Source organism: Bufo gargarizans, chromosome 5 (assembly GCF_014858855.1).
Source record: "Bufo gargarizans isolate SCDJY-AF-19 chromosome 5, ASM1485885v1, whole genome shotgun sequence".
Lineage (NCBI taxonomy): Eukaryota > Metazoa > Chordata > Amphibia > Anura > Bufonidae > Bufo > Bufo gargarizans.
Window position 1 is genome coordinate 441,233,712 of NC_058084.1, and position 19,390 is coordinate 441,253,101.

The 19,390-nt window shown below is 49.6% G+C and overlaps 1 protein-coding gene across 4 annotated transcripts in view; it reads left to right on the forward strand.

Annotated features, from left to right (window-relative positions):
* Positions 1-19,390, forward strand: part of MLLT10 (MLLT10 histone lysine methyltransferase DOT1L cofactor) — a 223,990-nt gene that overhangs the window by 49,739 nt on the left and 154,861 nt on the right. For 2 of the 4 annotated variants that reach the window (XM_044295627.1, XM_044295626.1), the window contains exon 3: positions 8,592-8,754. In XM_044295627.1, coding sequence (XP_044151562.1) covers positions 8,592-8,754 — 163 coding nt within the window. The other 2 variants (XM_044295628.1, XM_044295629.1) reach the window with 2 other exon arrangements.

A 19,390-nucleotide genomic window follows, 5' to 3' on the forward strand; every position in this document is an offset into this window, starting at 1 on the left:
GGCCTACCCCCTTAACAGTGACCTCCACAGTACCCCGCCCTCTTAACAGTGACCTCACAGTACCCTGCTGCCTGAACAGTGACCTCACAGTACCCTGCTGCCTGAACAGTGACCTCACAGTACCCTGCTGCCTGAACAGTGACCTCACAGTACCCTGCTGCCTGAACAGTGACCTCACAGTACCCTGCTGCGTGAACAGTGACCTCACAGTACCCTGCTGCCTGAACAGTGACCTCACAGTACCCTGCTGCCTGAACAGTGACCTCCACAGTACCCTGCTGCCTGAACAGTGACCTCCACAGTACCCTGCTGCCTGAACAGTGACCTCACAGTACCCTGCTGCCTGAACAGTGACCTCACAGTACCCTGCTGCCTGAACAGTAACCTCCACAGTACCCTGCTGCCTGAACAGTGACCTCACAGTACCCTGCTGCCTGAACAGTGACCTCCACAGTACCCTGCTGCCTGAACAGTGACCTCCACAGTACCCTGCTGCCTGAACAGTGACCTCCACAGTACCCTGCTGCCTGAACAGTGACCTCCACAGTACCCTGCTGCCTGAACAGTGACCTCCACAGTACCCTGCTGCCTGAACAGTGACCTCACAGTACCCTGCTGCCTGAACAGTGACCTCCACAGTACCCTGCTGCCTGAACAGTGACCTCCACAGTACCCTGCTGCCTGAACAGTGACCTCACAGTACCCTGCTGCCTGAACAGTGACCTCCACAGTACCCTGCTGCCTGAACAGTGACCTCACAGTACTCTGCTGCCTGAACAGTGACCTCCACAGTACCCTGCTGCCTGAACAGTGACCTCCACAGTACCCTGCTGCCTGAACAGTGACCTCCACAGTACCCTGCTGCCTGAACAGTGACCTCCACAGTACCCTGCTGCCTGAACAGTGACCTCCACAGTACCCTGCTGCTGGAACAGTGACCTCCACAGTACCCTGCCGCCTGAACAGTGACCTCCACAGTACCCTGCTGCCTGAACAGTGACCTCCACAGTACCCTGCTGCCTGAACAGTGACCTCCACATTACCCTGCTGCCTGAACAGTAACCTCCACAGTACCCTGCTACCTTAACAGTGACCTCCACAGCAGTTGCCCATTTAATAGTGGCCCCTGCCCCCTTAACAGTGACTTGCACAGTGTCCGCCGCTTTATCAGTGACCTCCACAGCAGCCTGCCCCCTTAACAGTAACATCCACAGTGAACTTGCGTCACAGCATGTCAAATGTCGCAGTGCAACACCATAGACTATCATAATAAAAATTGTCGTGCGACATCAATGTCGCGTTACACGTGTAGCAGTGTAGTTGTGCCCTATGTTGTCGCACGACACATGTCTTTGTGTAGCCCTAGCCTAAAGCTGACCTACAGCAGTGAAGAAAAATGGCTGGGTTGTAATGGAAACCTGGAGTAAAACTGTGTGTATGTGTAGACTAAGGGCCTGCGAGCTTCTATTGGCTGATAAGGGACATGTGACCGTGTGTATGGCAGTTGGGATATGAAGAGAAAGACTTGCAGGCTTGTATTGGATAATGCAGGCAATTTTGGGGCAATATCTTAGGAATGGTACATCCTAGAGAGCTGAGACCCCCGCAAGATTTCTTTCCAGGTAGCAAGTTTCATTGAAATTGATGGTTGCGTTTTTGAGTGATCGCGGAACATACATGCATATATATTTGTCCTTCTTTATATATATATATATATGTGTGTGTGTGTACATATATATGTGGAGAGAAGCAGTGAGGGCAGCAGCAGTCTGTCCTCAGGATAGCTCAGTATCTGATCGGTGAGGGTCCGACACCTGGGACCCCCACTGATTATTTTTTAATGCACTTATATAACGCTGATATATTCTGCAGCGCTTTAGACATTAGCATCACACTGTCCCCAGTGGGGCTCACAATCTAAGTTCCCTATCAGTATGTCTTTGGAGTGAAACCGGAGGAAACCCACGGAAACACGGGGAGAACATACAGACTCCAGGCAGATGTTGTCCTTGTTCGGATTCGAACCTAGGACCCCAGCGCTGACCACTGAGCGCTGATCAGCTGTTTGAGAAGGTACCGTCTCGCTGCTTTCCCTAGGCCCATGCTGGGCTTGGTGAGCACAGAGAAGGCAGCACCTCTCACAGGAGCACCGGTGCCTTCTCAATCAGCTGATCGGCAGGGGTCCCAGGGTATCAGACCCCCACCGATCAGGTGTAGATGACCTGTCCTGAGGATAGGTCATCAGTTTATAAAATGTTAGAAAACCTTTTCATGTAAACAGAAGAAAAGGCACAAAATGGGCGACTTTAGAGCTATTTTTTCTAATAGAAATGTACAATTTCAGTAATTAAAGGGGTTCTCCGGGAATTAAGAAAATGAAAATATTTAATATTAGTTTACTTTATTAGAAATATATTCTCAAATACCTTTCAGCTCGATTTGTCTGGGGAGCAATCATCAGGAGAAACAAAATGGCCGCTGTCCCATTAGTTCACACAAAACCTGTCCGGATCACACATGAGGACAAGTTACTTTACAACCAGTAATGAGTGGCAGGGGCAATATTCGAATTCGCAATATTTCTGTGAATATTCGTCATATATTCGTGATCTGCAGTTATTATTTTCTTGATTGCGAAAATTGGCAATTAATTCACAATAAACAATTGCGATCAACACTACTCCTAAAGTCAAAGACATTGCAGCCTTCTCAATGGCCCACAAGCAAGAAGCGGTGAGGGATCATAGGTTCAGATGGGAAAAGAAAGTAGAATATTCGCGAATACGAATATATAGCACTATATTCTAGATATTTGCGAATTCTCAAAGTGCCGATATTCGCAATAAAAATTCACGATTAGAATATTCGTGATCAACACTATTTACAAAACACTGAGGTAAAGAGCTGCCTCATCCTCCTCTCTGCTTGTCAGGGATTATAATCCAGAATACAGTTGATAAGATCTTTAGCTGAATCTCTGGGGAATTTAGTTCATGAGGAGACATGAAGGACAGAGAGGACAGACTGTGGTAATGGAGACTGCATACAAGTGCTGCTGCTCATTAGCCACATCCTCGCCTCCTCTCATCATCATCTCCATTCCCACAGAGATTCACCTGTATTCAGGATCATGATTCCTGACAAGCAGAGCAGAGAGGAGGATGAGGCAGCACTATGGCTCATTGTGGGGAAGTAACTTGTCCTCCTGTGTGGTTAAGATAGGTTTTGTGTGTACTGATAGGAGAAATAAAATGGCCACCGTCCTAATGATGGCTCCCTAGACAAAACGAGCCATTCTAAGTAATGAAAGGTATTTGTGAATATATTTATTCTAAAATAATATTTAAGTATTTTAATTTTTTCAATTCCTGAAGAACCCCTTTAAAGTTAGTGTTGAGTGAAGCAAGTGTCGGATGCTTTAAACTTGGAATAATACGAACAGAGATCCATCTCCATACAGTATTAGAATGTATGGGCTCCGATGAGCCGAAGTAATTTATTTGCAAAGTCGCGCGTGACTTCGGTAAACCACTTCAAAACTTGAAAACGAACTCGGCTTCGGTTCCGAGGTACCAGTCAGAATTAAAGCCGAGTTCGGTTTCAAGTTTTTCAACTACAGCCAAACAAATGGGAGGCCTCTCAGTCCCCAATTTCATTAAGTACTATAAAGCAGCACGACTAGAACAGCTCCTCCTGGTCCATGGTCGTCGACACCCTCCGATGTAGGTAGCCCTCGAGACGTCCATGATCTCCCCCTCTCCTGGCCTGCATTATTTTGGGACACAAACCCTCTGACCTTAGGTCTAGGGCCCTGTTATCTGATATCTGTAAGATTCAAGGTTGGTCTCCAGTCAAGACCTGCTCCCTTCACCCCACTATTGGCCAACCCGGTTTTCCCATCAGGGGTGGACCTTTGGGGGCTTTCTCCTGGTGGTCCACCAATCGCCTGACAGGTCTGCATGACTTCCTTATTGCTGGAAAACTACCCTTAGCAGCCCGAGATCTAAACACTCTATCCCCACATCTGAGGATTGTAGATTGGTCCAAGCATTGTCCTTTTGGCAGTCCATCATGGGGACCTCCTCGTCCACTACATATACTCCTTTTGAACGTTTCCTCTTATATTCTTTCGGAGAGGGTGGGGACTGGTTTCTCGCCTCTATTCATGGTTAAACACCCCATCTAATGACAAGTTGCCTTTCATGTTGAAGTGGGAGGAGGACACCCACTGCTCGATACCCTTATCTAGGTGGCAAGCATGCTATGAAACTATTTTCCAAGGGGAGCTGGCAGGTGTCCCTAGTCGAGACTTCTCTTAAAGGGGTTGTCCGGGTCACTGCCGGGCAGAAACTTCCACCCGGCAATGTGTTCGGTGACGTCACCGGCTATAATGGGCGGGCTTTAGCGCTGCCCTAGCCGTTTTACTGGCTAGGGCAGCGCTAAATCCCACCCATCAGTGCCGGTGACGTCACCGGGCTTCCTGTCAGCCCCATGGAGAGCCCGGTACGATTTAGCGCAGGGCAAAGGAGAGCATCAGAGCATGAACTGCTCCGATGCTCCTGTCAGGGGGGCTGCCGGGGCGAAAATGGAGGTATGTCCGGGTTCAGCTCTGAACCCGGACAACCCCTTTAAGTTCTTCAAAGGGCTTATTTGGTGCCTGAAAAATTGCACTGTATCTATCCATCGGTTACACCCTTTTGCTTCAGAGGCTGTAACTCCATTGGATCGATGTACCATATCTGGTGGGCATGCCCTGTAGTAAGTTCTTTCTGGTCGAGTGTCTGCTCAATTATGTCAGATGTTCTGGGTACCACTTTTCATAAAACTCCATCTGTATGTCTCCTAGGGGATAAACCTATAAGCCTAAAATATGCACCATTTAAATTAGCTCAATTCCTTCTACTCGCAGCTCGCATACATATCGCTGTCAAATAGCGAACTAACACCCTCAACCTTTCCGAGGTCATGCAGCGGATGGATAGAATGGCCATATACGAAAAATTGCTGCTACTAATAGGGGACACGGTTGACTGATATTTAAAGTTATGGTAGCCCTGGCTGTCCTCCTCCCATTCATCGCATAGGCTACCATATCTGACCATTATAAGACTGAGGCTACATGCACACGACCGTATGTATTTTGCGGTCAGCAAATTTTAGATCCGCAAAAAAAAAAGGATGACATCCATATGCCATCCATTTTTTTTTTTTTGCAGATCTATTGTAACAATGCCTAAGATGGACAAGAATAGCACATGTTCTATTTTTTTTGCGGGGCTATGGAACGGACATACGGATGCGGACATCACAAGGTGTGCTGTCCGCAGTTTTTGCAGACCCATTGAAATGAAAGGGTGCGCATCCTATCCGCAAAAATAAAAACGGAACGGACACGGAAACAAACAACCTTCCTGTGCATGTAGCCTAAAGGGAAGGCTCTGATTTATTATTGCATCGCCTATAGATACTGGGGGTATTCTATGATTACACTGCCCAACTTATGTCTATGCTTACTTACCCCAAAGCTATGTTCTCCTAAGGCCCCTTTCACACAAGCGAGTTTTCCGCCCGGGTGCAACGCGTGATGCGAATGCATTGCGCCTGCACTGAATCCTGACCCATTCATTTCAATGGACCTGTGTACATGAGCGTTGTTTTTCACGCACCACTTGTGCGTTGCGTGAAAATAGCAGCATGTTCTATATTTCACGCAGCCCTGACCCCATAGAAGTGAATGGGGCTGCGTGAAAAATGCATTGTATCCGCAAGCAAGTGCAGATGCAATGTGTTTTTCACTGATGGTTGCTAAGGGATGTTGTTTGCAAACCCTCAGTTTTTTTAATCACGCGCGTGAAAAACGCATCAATGCGCATTGCACTGAACGCAATCGCAGACAAAACTGACTAAATTTGCTTGCGAAACGGTGCGAGTTTCACTGAACGCATCCGGACCTAATCCGTATCGTTCGTGTGTTTCCTGTTGTTTTCTCTTTTTTTGTTTTGTACTTAATTTTACTGACTGCGTATCAACGAAGCTCTACCGTCAGCCGCCTCCGGCGCGGGGCCTTGTCTTTGGTTACGTTCCCCAGATTCTGTACAATCCTTCAATAAAACCATTTTTGAAACTAAAAATCAACTACAAAAGTTATTCAACTAAGGCCTCATGCACACGGACGTTTTTTTTTTTTTGCGGTCCGCAAAAACGGTTTCTGTTGTTCCGTTTTTTCTTCCGTGGGTCTTCCTTGATTTTAGGAGGATGCACGGACATGAAAAATTATAAAAAAAATCTAAGTCAAGTTTGCCTTTGAAATGATAGGAAAAAACGGACACGGATCACAGACGCGGATGACAATCTTGTGTGCATCCGTGATTTTTCACGGACCTATTAACTTGAATGGGTCCGTGAACCGTTGGCCGTGAAAAAAAATAGGACAGGTCTTATTTTTTTCACGGACTGGAAACACGGATGCGGATGCCAAACGGTGCATTTTCCGATTTTTCCACTGACCCATTGAAAGTCAATGGGTCCGCGGAAGAAAACGGAACAACGGCCGCGGATGCACACAACGGTCGTGTGCATGAGGCTTAAGGCCTCATGCACACGACAGTGTTTTTTCACTGTCAGTGATTTGGCGTCAGTGGTCCGTGTCCGATTTTGCTTCAGTTGTGTTTCCTTGTGTCTTCAGGGGAAAAAAAAGGAAGGTTAATGAAAAGTGTAATTTTATTGCACCAAGGTCTTGTATTAAAAAACGGACACGGACGCGGAAGACATACCAGTTGTGCATCCGTTTTTTTGACTGACCCATTGTCCTCCGTTTTCCACTGACAAGAATAGGACAGGTTATATTTTTTTGATGGACTGGAATCACGGATGCGGAGAAAAAAACTGAGGACTATCAGTTTTTTTTCACAGCTCCATAGAAATGAATGGGACCTCCGCTAACTGTGAAAAATGACGGAACGGATGCACACAACGGTCGTGTGCATGAGGCCTAAGTCACGCGCCACTTCGCGAATAACTAACTTTGTCTCATCGGAGCCCATACATTCTAATATTGTACGGAGACTGATCTCCATACAGCATTATTTCGAAGTTTTGAAAGAAGCGGCTTCGGATTAAGCATCCAAAGTTCGCTTCGCTCAACTCTAATTAAAGAATATAACAAAAATAGTCGGTGTCACTGCCGCTCCACATTACAAAATAAAACTACAGCAATCGCCTGGGTGCGTAGAGAACCCGCGGGCACGGCCATACAGACGGGGTGTAATCTTCTGGCACAGACAGTGCTGCGCGTCCGCACCGAACTCTGCACGTGTTAGTGATTTTTCAGCAGATTTTGCTCCGCAGAGGCGGTGAACAGCGGACGAGCTGCGGACTTATCTGCACCGTGGGTCAATTCACGCCGTGAATTTTTTTTCATTTTGTTTTTTGTAGCATTTGAATGAAATGTCATATAATCTCACCCGTTTTCACGTTACCGTAAAACACTGCGGTTTTGCCTCACGTGCATCCACAGCATTTACACTCGGCATGGACGTACCCTGAGGGAGCATTCACACGACAGTGTTTTTTTTCCGCGTCCGTTCCGCAATTTTTACGGACAATGCACGGACCCATTCATTTCTATGGGTCCGCAAAAATTGCGGAATGCCTTTCATTGTCATCCCGTGTGCTGTCCATTCCTTTTATTTTAGAACATGTCCTATACTTGGCCGCAAATTTCGGTCAGTGGCCCCATAGAAAGTCGGAAATGCATCTGTATGTCATCCGTTTTTTGTGGACCCCTGGACTGAAAACATTCTAGGAAACCCCATTTCAGTTTTTGGTGGACTGTGAAAAACGGATGACACACGGAAGCACCACGTCCGTATTATACGGAACGGAAAGATAACTGGATTCATACGAAACACACGGATCCGTGATTTGCGGACCGCAAAACCAACACGGTCGTGTGAATGCTCCCTAATGGTGAAACCTCCGCTCAGTCTGGGAGATTGCCCTACGGTTTAAATCTTAAAACAACAGATTTACAATTAATTCCGGATTATCAGATGTCAGATTAAAGGAATTCCATAGCAGATCTCGGGAGACGTTGCTGTTGAGCAGTTTCCCATAGCAACCAAAAGCCGGACTGGTTGCTATGGACTACTGTGCCGATTCCCGGGAATCCTGTCACCACACGGAGGAGACCCGGTCACAGCACGTGCAGCGAGGCTATCCCAGAACAGGCGCACGTGTGAGGTGTTTGCAGCGCCATGTACACACAGGAGGGGTCGGGGAGAGGTGAACGCTCCGCCATTGGCAGCCCCGGGACTTCCCCGCTCCTCCGCTTCCGCACTCAGGTCTAGGCCGCAGTGACGCCGTTCAGCCTCTAGAGGCGCCGTTGCTGTAGTTGACATCGGTGTCGTCACGGCGCCTGCGCAGTGTCGTCTTTTCCCCGTCGTGATCCTTCCCCCTCTGCCAGTCCAGGCAGCCCCGGCGACATGAGGCGGCTTCAGAGCAAGTAATGCGGGTGGCAGGCGTCGGCCGGCGCGGGGGGCCCCGGCAGCACAGAGGAGTAACCGCTGCTTGTTGTGTTCGGTGTCCTGTAGGTGGTGTCCAGAGATCTGGCCGTGACAGCCGAGGACGGAGAACTGCCGACTAGTATGAAGGAGATGATCGGAGGCTGCTGCGTGTGCTCCGACGAGAGGGGCTGGGCCGAGAACCCGCTGGTGTACTGCGACGGGCACGGCTGCAATGTGGCGGTGCATCAAGGTAACCGTGACATGTGAGGGAGGAGGGAGAGCCCGGGGGCGGGAGCTGCCAGCGGGGGAGGGGGCTGTCACCTGACAGGGCCACCAGTGCCAGCCTCACACCAGTGACAGTGCCACCAGTGCCAGCCTCACACCAGTGACAGTGCCACCAGTGACAGCCTCACACCAGTACAGTGCCACCAGTGCCAGCCTCACACCAGTGACAGTGCCACCAGTGCCAGCCTCACACCAGTGACAGTGCCACCAGTGCCAGCCTCACACCAGTGACAGGGCCACCAGTGCCAGCCTCACACCAGTGACAGGGCCACCAGTGCCAGCCTCACACCAGTGACAGGGCCACCAGTGCCAGCCTCACACCAGTACAGTGCCACCAGTGCAAGACCCACACCAGTGACAGTGCCAGCCTCATACCAATAACAGTGCCACCAGTGCCAACCTCACATCAGTGACAGTGCCACCAGTGCCAGCCTCACACCAGTGACAGTGCCAGCCTCACACCAGTGACAGTGCCAGCCTCACACCAGTGACAGTGCCACCAGTGACAGTGCCACCAGTTCCAGCCTCACACCAGTGACAGTGCCACCAGTGACAGTGCCACCAGTGCCAGCCTCACACCAGTGACAGTGCCAGCCTCATACCAATAACAGTGCCACCAGTGCCAACCTCACATCAGTGACAGTGCAACCTGTGCCAGCCTCACACCAGTAACAGTGCCAGTTCCTGTCTCGCACGAGTGCCAGCCTCACACCACTACCACTGCCAGCCTCCGGCTCACACCAGCAACAGTGCAAGTCAAGACCAGTACAGTGACACCAGTGCCAGTCTCACACCAGTAACAGTGTCTGCTCAGACCTGGAACAGTGCCAGCCCACACTAGTACAGTGTCAGCACCACCAGGAACAGTGCCAGCTCACCAGTACAGTGCCACCAGAACCAGCTCATACCAGTAACAGTGCCACCAGTGCCAGCCTCAACCCAGTAACCACACCACCAGTGCCACCCTTATACCAGTCACAGTGCCACCAGTGCCAGCCTCATGCTAGTAACAAAGCCGCCAGTGCCAGCCTCTAACCAGTGCCAGCGTACCAGTAACAATTCTACCAGTGCCAGCCTCCACCAGTAACAGTACAGTGCCAGCCTCAAGCCAGTAACCGCACCACCAGTGCCAACCTCACATCAGTGACCCCAGTGCCAACCTCACATCAGTGACAGTGCAACCTGTGCCAGTCTCACACCCATGACTGTGCCGTCAGTGCCAACCTCACATCAGTAACGGTGCTAATATGCCAGCTTGACATCAGTAACAGTGTCAGCACCACCAGGAACTGTGCAACCATTTCTAGTCTCGCACCAGTGCCAGCCTCACACCACTACCAGTGCCAGCCTCGCACCAGTAACATTGCTACCACTGCCAGCGTCTGACTCACACCAGCAACAGTGCGAGCCAAGACCAGTACAGTGACACCAGTGCCAGTCTCACACCAGTAACGGTGCCAGCTCAGACCCCGAACAGTGCCACCACCAGTGCCAGCCTCACGTCAGTAACAGTGCCACCAGTGCCAGCCTCACATCAGTAACAGTGCCAGCTCACACTAGTAACAGTGCCACCAATGCAAGCACACACCAGTAGCAGTGCCAGCTCACACCAGTACAGTGTCAGCCTCACACCAAGAACAGTGCCACCAGTGCCAGCCTCACACCAGTAACAGTACTACCAGTGCCAGCCTCACACCAGTAACAGTACTACCAGTGCGAGCCTTACATCAGTGACAGTGCCACCAGTGCCAACCTCTAACCAGTAGCAGCACCACCAGTGCCAGCGTACCAGTAACAATGCTACCAGTGCCAGCCTCCACCAGTAACCGCACAGTGCCAGCCATATACTACTGACAGTGATCACCCTACAAGCGCCAGCCAGACGCTAGTAACAACTCGCACAGATGCTGGTCACGCGCTACAATTAGCCTTACATCAGTACCAGTCACACCCCATCAATGCCAGTCATACACTAGTACAAGGCACACGCCCAGCTGTGCCAGACACACTGTGATACATGCAACACGCTCTGTTACCTATGACAGCAGCCACTATGTAATCCAGGACACTGCACTTTACAGCCTGGTACTTATGTGGGCACAGCTTAAAGTGATTTAGGACTGGTTGGCAAATGTTAGCTGCAAGTTACTACATTCCAAGAGTAAGCGCTGGCATTGCATGTAAAGCCTGGCACTCATGGCCTCTTGTGCCCAGTGATCCAGTCCGCACAGTTTAAAGGGGCTGAAGTATTCTTTGCTCACAGTCAGTGTGGCATGTTGTGTGTGCCATCTGCGTCTGGGCAGTGGGTGTTGGGTGCAACAGTGTTAGGGATGTATTAGACGCACAGTGTGTGAGAAATTAGTTTTTTTTATGGGCAGCAAGGACCATGGCATGAGGCTCACTGATGTGCCAGGCTGTGAGGGTGTCCGCATTATACTGGTCATAAGTATTGGTGCTTCTTAAAGAGGACCCGTCCCCTCCCCTGACACGTCTGTTTCAGAAACTCGGGCGTTCCTCATGTGATAACCATTCTGGAGCCTCTATTCTTATGACTCTATGATGTGCCAGTCCTCTATTATTCCTGCTAGAAGTTATAAATGAATTGCTTGCGGTTTGCAGTGATGATCCAGATGGGTGTTACCAGTTGAGGGGGTGTCCCTGCACAGTCTGACGCTGGAAGCACTAATTAGATAGTGTCATACTGTGCAAGGACACCCTCTCAACTGGTAACACCCAGCTGGACCTTTATTGCTAGTAATTCATAACTTCTAGGAGGAATAATAAAGATATTGTGCAGGGACCGGGCCGCAGAGGCAATATGTGAGTGTTGGTGGTCCGATGGGGGTAGTAGTTGATTGTACTCACAGTTCTGCAGCTCCCTGGGCCGGCGTGCAGTGATGGAAAGGACAGCGCTGAATCCTTAGGGGCCCTCTCTGTTGTGAAGGGATCGCCAGCCAGATGGTAATTGGGGTGCCCTTGGTGGAATGGGTGTTTAGGGCGCCTTGGAGGCCGGGTCCCTGGTGTTCATGACGCCAGCACCGCAAGGTGCAATGAGGAATAGTGACGAGTAAGGAGAGAGTCAGCCCCGACGTTTGTGCCCACACAAGTAATGCCTTGGTTCACAGAAGGGACCCTGTACACAGTCCGTATGAGTTTTCGCAAAACACCGCACATCGCCGGCACTCTCATAGAAAATGCGGATGCGGACAGCACATTCCGGCTCCATTGAAAATGAATAGGTCCGCACCTGTTTCGCAAAATTGTGGAACGGATGCGGACCCATTTTGCGGGACGTGTGAATGGACCCTAAGGCTGCTTTCACACTCGCGTTTGGTGCGGATCCGTTTGTATTATCTTTAACATAGCCAAAACGGATCCGTTATGAACTCCATTGAAAGTCAATGGGGGACGGATCCGTTTTCGATTGTGTCAGTGAAAACGGATCCGTCCCCATTGACTTGCATTGTGTGCCAGGACGGATCCGTTTAACTCCGCTCTGCAGGCAGCGTTTTGGTGTCCGCCTCCAGAGCATAATGGAGACGGAACGGAGACTGAACTGATGCATTCGGAGCGGATCCTTTTCCATTCAGAATGCATTAGGGCAAAACTGATCCGTTTCGGACCGCGTGTGAGAGCCCTGAACGGATCTCACAAACTGAAAGCCAAAACGCTAGTGTGAAAGTAGCCTAAGGCCTCTTGCATACGACCGTATGTATTTTTCAGTATTTTGCGGTCTGCAAAAAAACGATTCGCAAAAAATACAGATGACGTCCGTGTGCATTCTGTTTTTTGCAGAACGGAACAGCTGGCCCCTGATAGAACAGTACTATCCTTGTCCGTTATGCGGACATGTTCTATCTTTGAACGGAAATGCGGAAACGGAAGACATACTTCCGTTTTTTTTGCGGATCCATTGAATTGAATGGTTCCGTATACGGTCGAATACGAAAGTAGCCGGAACGTAAACGGGAAAAAAATAAAATTTCTTGTGCAAGAGGCCTAAGGATGAGCTGGGACTCCAGACGACAGGCGCGGTGAGGCAGTTTTAGACAGGTTCCAGCTGGACTCCTTGGTTCTGGTCTCGCTCTGATAACCCAGCCTTTCAGTACTTGGATCCTCTGAACTAGAATTTGGCAACCAACTGGGCGGTCTCCCTAGAGGCTGGCGTTGCTCATCTGCTCCATTCTCTGAACAGGTTGCTTCCGTAAATCCACTCCGTTTCTGGCAAGTGGCTCTATAGCAAGGGATCCAATAAGTCCTGGGTCTGGCTTCTAGGCATATGTATCGCCCTATTGGGGTGTGTCCGGGGGCCCAGAGCAGACGCCACATGCTCTCCTCTCCTGTGCCTGACCTATCCTATATAAGTTAGGTGACCGCTCCACCTAGTGGTTACTTTGTGTAAATGCGGTTACCAGCCTGTTGTGAGGAGTTGGCAGCGATTACAGAGGAAACAGACAATGGCATAAGACGACATAGACAAAGGTTTGAAGTGTCCCCTTGTAGCACGTAGCGGGACACTGCATTTGCACATCATAGAGTCAGATGCTCCGGAGTTGTTATCACACGGGGACACAAGTAGTTACTAAAACAGACCTGTCAGGAGAGGTGATTGGTCCCTTTTAAAGGGACGGTCCCATCTTACACATTTATGGCACATCCACAGGACCCACAACTATCGGGAGAAGAGGGATCCCGTGGCCCCAATTTACCGATTTCCAGACCCTGCTTTCCTCAGTAAGAATCAGTGTAGATGTCAGAGAAGTTTTCCTCCGCTCTCTCCACTGAAGTCTGTGGAACGGAGGACTTATTCTTGTGACTCCGTCATTCCTTTATTATTCCTGCTAGAAGTTATGAATGAATTGCTTGCAATTTGCATTGAAGATCCAGATGAGTTTTTTTCCCCATCGAGGGGGTGTCCCTGCACAGTCTGACATTATCCAGTCTCTACCCCCCCCCCCCAACTGGTAACACCCATCTGTACCTTCACAGCAAACTGCTTTCAATACATTCACAACTTCTTACAGGAATAATAGTGGAATGGCACAACATAGAGTAATAAGAATAGATGCCCAGAATTACATGGGAAATGCAATTAGTGACTAAATCTGACATGTCAGGAGAGGGGACAGGTCCTCTTTAAGGTGCCCATACCCGTCTGAGGGGTTGACCGGATTGCCCCCCTATTTCATGTGCATGGAGATGTCCTGACAATCCCTGAATGGCAGATGTCGGGTGTCTGTTGGATTTCAACATGCCTGATCCTTTGTTCTTAAGGGAGATGTGGTGTCTGTCAATGGCCTATTGGGGCGTTGTGCATGCTCGGCTGAACTGAGCATGCACGTTTATGGGGGGACTGGAGGAATAACTGCCGGCGGCTGTGGTCAGGAAGACAAGGGAAGGTAGGTCATATCTCAGTATTTGTAGATATCGGACCGCGCTGCTTTAAATCCACCGGAGGTATACCTCTTTATGCACCATCAGATATAGAGACGCATCGGTATCCGCAAAAGACGCTCTCTTAATCCTTGAGCAAGGGAGTCGCACAAATGGTGAAGCTCCGTCAGCCAGGGACCATTATAAAAAGATTTATTCTACTCACAAGCAGGAATAAATGAAAACAGCTCATAAAAGATAAAAGTCCTCTTGCTCCCCGGGTTTCTCTTGACTCTTCGTCAGGGGCGAAAATGGGGGTTTATGAGGGGGACTGGAGGGATAACTGTCGGAGGTCTGCCGGCGGCTGTGGTCAGGGAAGGTAGGTCATATCTCAGGACTATATAGTACATAGTTGTGTGCACGGCCTTGGTTACAGATGGCAGTGCCTGAGAAGTTGTAGTGACTGGCTCTGTCGTCAGCTTCGTCTGGAGGAACCCATCATTTTAGTATCCTGGACCTAATGATCATTGATGATGAGGGTTGTCGTCGCTCCTTCGGACCATCTGAGGGGCAGCCCTTGTGTAGACCCCTGCCGGTCAGGGACTATCTGCTGCTCGGTGGTGCCATGAGACTGCTCCGCATGACTAACCCTGCTTTCACACCTGAGCGTTTCTCAAACGCGCATTTTTATGCGCGTTTTTTGTAATAGTAAACGCGCGTTTGACTGCAGTGTCCTATGGCCACAAACGCGCGTCAAAACGCCCCAAAGAAGCTCAAGCACTTGATTATGCGTCGGGCGTTTTACAGCGCGATCGTACGCGCTGTAAAACGCCCAGGTGAGAACCATTCCCATAGGGAAGCATTGGTTTTCATATGTTGAGCGTTTTACAGCGCGTTTGAACGCGCTGTAAAACGCTCAGGTGTGAACTTAGGGTCATGGAGGCAGAGCCGAGGACTGACGGACGTCTACTGAAGTGCTGCCCATCCAACACCTCCAAAATCAGGTGAGCCTGTGTTCATCATGTGTGTGATCTCCGCTTAGCGTGTAGGCCGGGAAAAGCTTCTGATCTACACGCTAAGTGTGTCCATGCAGTGTCACCCTACTATGCAACATGGGGGCCTATGAGTGACGGGTGCCACTGTATGGCATCTGTCCCAGGCCTCGGTCAGGTGTACATGTCTGGAGCTTTTCTCGAGTACACATTGAACGGAGGCCATTAAAGGGGTCTCTCACTTCAGCAAATGGCATTTCTCATGTAGAGGAAGTTAATACAAGGCACTTCCTCATGTATTGTTATTATCCATATTGCCTCCTTTGCTGGCTTGATTCATTTTCTTTCTTTCATTTATGCATTGCTCGTTTCCATGGTTACGACCACTCTGCAGTCCATTAGTGGTGGTCGTGCTTGCACACTGTAGGAAATAAGCACTAGCCTAAGTGCGCTCCCACAGTCCCGGACGCCAGAGAAGCTGACACTTTTTTCCTATGGTGTGCAAGCACGACCACCACTAATGGATTGCAGAGTGGTCGTAACCATGGAAACGAACAGTGTATAACATGAAAGAAAATTGAATCCAGCCAGCAAAGGAGGCAATATGGACAATCACCATACATTAGTAAGTGCCTTGTATTCACTTCCTCTACATGATAAATGCCATTTGCTGAAGTGAGAGAACGCCTTTAACATTTTTGTGACCAGGGCTTAAGGGGTTGCACAGCGGGCACTTTCAGGAGAGGTCTTCATTAATTGGATGGTCCTCTGATTGTACCAGCACTACTACACTGTGGCTGAGAACAATCCCATTACGACCTTATCCGTTTTGCAGATTCGCAAAATACGGATGTGCTCTGTGTGCCGTCCGCGTTTTCTTTACGGACCCATTGTTTTCAATGGGTCCATGGTCCGCATTGCTGGACATGTTCTATCTTTTTGCAGAACGGAGATACGCATGGAGAAAGCACACGGATCATCCACGAAAAGATAGAATGTGTCCGAAACTTGTCTGCAAGTTGTGCCCCACGGACCCATTGAAGTCAATAGGTAGAGGCAACCCGGACTGTATCTGTATTTTGCAGATCCGCAAAACGTATCCGAGTGTGTGTATGGGGCCTAATGAAGACATTGCAGATGCTCTCCTACCCGGTCTTATCTGCTGTCGGATTCCGTACCTCAGGCAGAGGTACCTTTTATGGACCACCATTAGACCATGGACCTGTAATGTCACCATTGCTCTGGAGGACCCCGGTTGACTTTGGGAATAGTTGCTTTGATCCTTGGGTTTTGTCTCGGTGCCATGTGCTGCTCCTTTGCTGCAGACGTTTGCAGGGGCCCTTGGGTGCTAGCCATGCATGTATAAGACTATACAGGACGTTTGTCTTCATGCGGATGGGTTGACGAGCCTGGAAGTGCAGTCGTCCTCGCGTCTCACTTTACCACCTTCTTGAGATATTTTAGCAGTAACTTATTTTTACAGTCTCCATTACTTGGCAGGGCTTTGTTCTTCTGGTTACTTGGTTTACATTTCACCTTTGGCTCTTCCCCCTCCTCCAGTGAAGATAAACTGATCTCCTCGTAGACATCCATATGCTGCAGAAGCTCTGGGTGTCTGCACTGACCGCTATGTAGACACCTTGGGGTTCATTTACGGCAGTTTTTGCAGCTTTTAAAACACTCGTAAGACATTGTTTTGTCATGTGCGCATTATTACGCCTTCCTTGCCCCCATTGCTCCTAGAGGCTCATTTGCATATAATAAAACATCATTTTTCTCAGTAATGCGGGCACATATGAACATGGGACCAACACAGATGCCTTCAGCTGCCAAGCGCCCATGTAACAGGTCAGACAGTGTCATAGGTACAAGTCTGCTCACAGATGCCATTTAATCCTTTCCCTACCAGCGCCGTACATGTATGGCGCTAGCTGGGACTTTAAACATGGCGCCTGCTCTCGCATGTGCCCTAGCCACCAGGTACCTGCTGTTTCATACAGCAGATGCCCGTGGCTAATGTCTGCCACCGGCAGTAATGCCGGTCGCAGACTTTTATCCCTTCAGAAGCCATGGTCAAACACTGCCACGACATCTGGATGCGCTAAAAGCCTGAAGCGTGCTCTTCCGAGTGTGCTAGATCAGTGAGGATCAGGGTAGCTGCATGCATTGTGCTGCAGCTTAAAGGGGTATTCCGAACTTAGACAATGGGGGCATATCGCTAGGCTATGCCCCCATTGTCTGACAGGTGCGGGTACCACCGCTTGCACCTACAACAAGAACGAAGCAGGGAGCGCTGTGGCTGGAGGACCCCGAATTTCTCGGGGTCCGTCCACCACCAAGCGCTGCAGCCCATGCTCCCGTTCATTTCTATGGGGCAGACGGCAATAGCCGAGCCAACGCTCGGCTATTTTCGGCGGCCCATAGAAATGAATAGAGGGTGGCTGCGCATGCCCAGTGCACCCTCCGTTCATTTCCCGGCTCCGTTCTCATTGTAGGTGCGGGTCCCAGTGGTGGGACCCGCACCTACGCAGTGTGCAGATAGAGCTGAGACCAGTACGCTTTACTGCGCCAGATGCCGCTGGTTTCTTCTCCGATATCCTGCTTTGGAGACGGGGGGCATGTATAGAACCCTATACCAGAGATATCCCGTCAGGCTGGTGGTTTATTCAGACGGACAATAGGAAAACACGTCTGTTTGTCGAGTTTTCAGATGGACTCCTCGTGGGTGGCTTCTGTCCGTAGTCCTTTCTTCTTAGACCCATACGCTCGAATGAATGAGCTGGATGGTGCGTGCTTGGTGCTGCCCTTTCCACATTTGGACAGCACTCCGATGTGAAAATCATCTGTGTGAATGAGCCCATAGTGTATATAAACCTGGGGAGACAAGGTGCAGCTAAAAACCATGCCTCATGCCCAACACCTTATGTATTTTACAAATTCTGGATACCAATCATGTGCCATCTCCATTTTTTTGCAAACCCATGGACTTCAATGGGTCCGTGGACTTCATTTTGCGGACCAGAATAGGACACGTTCTAGAATTGGCGGAACGGACATACGGATGCGGACAGCACGTGGGTACGGTAGTGTACAGGAGGCCTTACAGGATCCATTAAAGGGTGTGATGGGTGCAGGTGGTCCCATGCTATGCTGTTCTGCCAGTCAGGGGCCGTAGAAATGTGACGCAACAGAACCATGATGTCCATGTGAACCCAGCCCAACGTGCTATTGCAGTACTGGCACCAAGCTAGAACATGTTCTAAGCATGTAAGCTGTTTTTCCCCCCTAGGTGTGCTTACAACTTACATACACAAGCTAACTACAACTCCCATCATTCCCTGATAGCTGTAGTATGCCCAGGCATGATGGGAGTTGTAGTTTTGCAACAGCTGGAGGGCCACGAGTTTGACATCCCTGCTTTAGACTATCCTGCATTTTTTATCATTCTATATTAGTCCACAAGCACTTTTAGTGAGTTCACGGTTGGCTTTGTGTTTGGTTTAGGGAGCACGATAAAGTAGACCTGTGGTCTGCAGGAACTCACAGCGTCTTAAGTCACTCTGAGTTTGGGTCAGAGAAGCAGTGTTTGGTCCAGGAAATGCAGCCGCTACTTAAAGGGGTTCTCTCCCTTCAGCAAGTGGCAATTATCATGAAGAGAAAGTTAATACAAGCTACTTACTAATGTATTGTGATTGTCCATATTGCCTCCTTTGCTGGCTGGATTCATTTTTCCCCCCATCACATTATACACTGCTCGTTTCCATGGTTATGACCACTCTGCAATCCAGCAGCGGTGGTCGTGCTTGCACACTATAGGAAAAAGTGCTGGCCTCTCTGGTGGCCGGGACTGTGGGAGCTCACATAGGCTTGTGCTTTTTTTCTATAGTGTGCAAGCACGACCACCGCTGCTGGATTGCGGGGTGGTCATAACCATGGAAACGAGCAGTGTATAATGTGATGGGGGGAAAAATGAATCCAGCCAGAAAAGGAAGTAATTTGGAGAATAACATTACATTAGTAAGTGCCTTGTATTAACTTTGTCTACATGATAAATTCTGTTTGCCGTAGAGACACAACCCCTTTAAGTGCCGGCTTCGGCCAGAGAAACGGCCTTGCATGCAGGACTTTTCTCCGGCTGAAGCTAACACTTGCGCCAGACAGTGGCCGGTTCACCGCTGGATGATGGGGTTCGGCGGTACAAGGCTGTGTCTGGCTATGCCACATCCAGTGAACTCC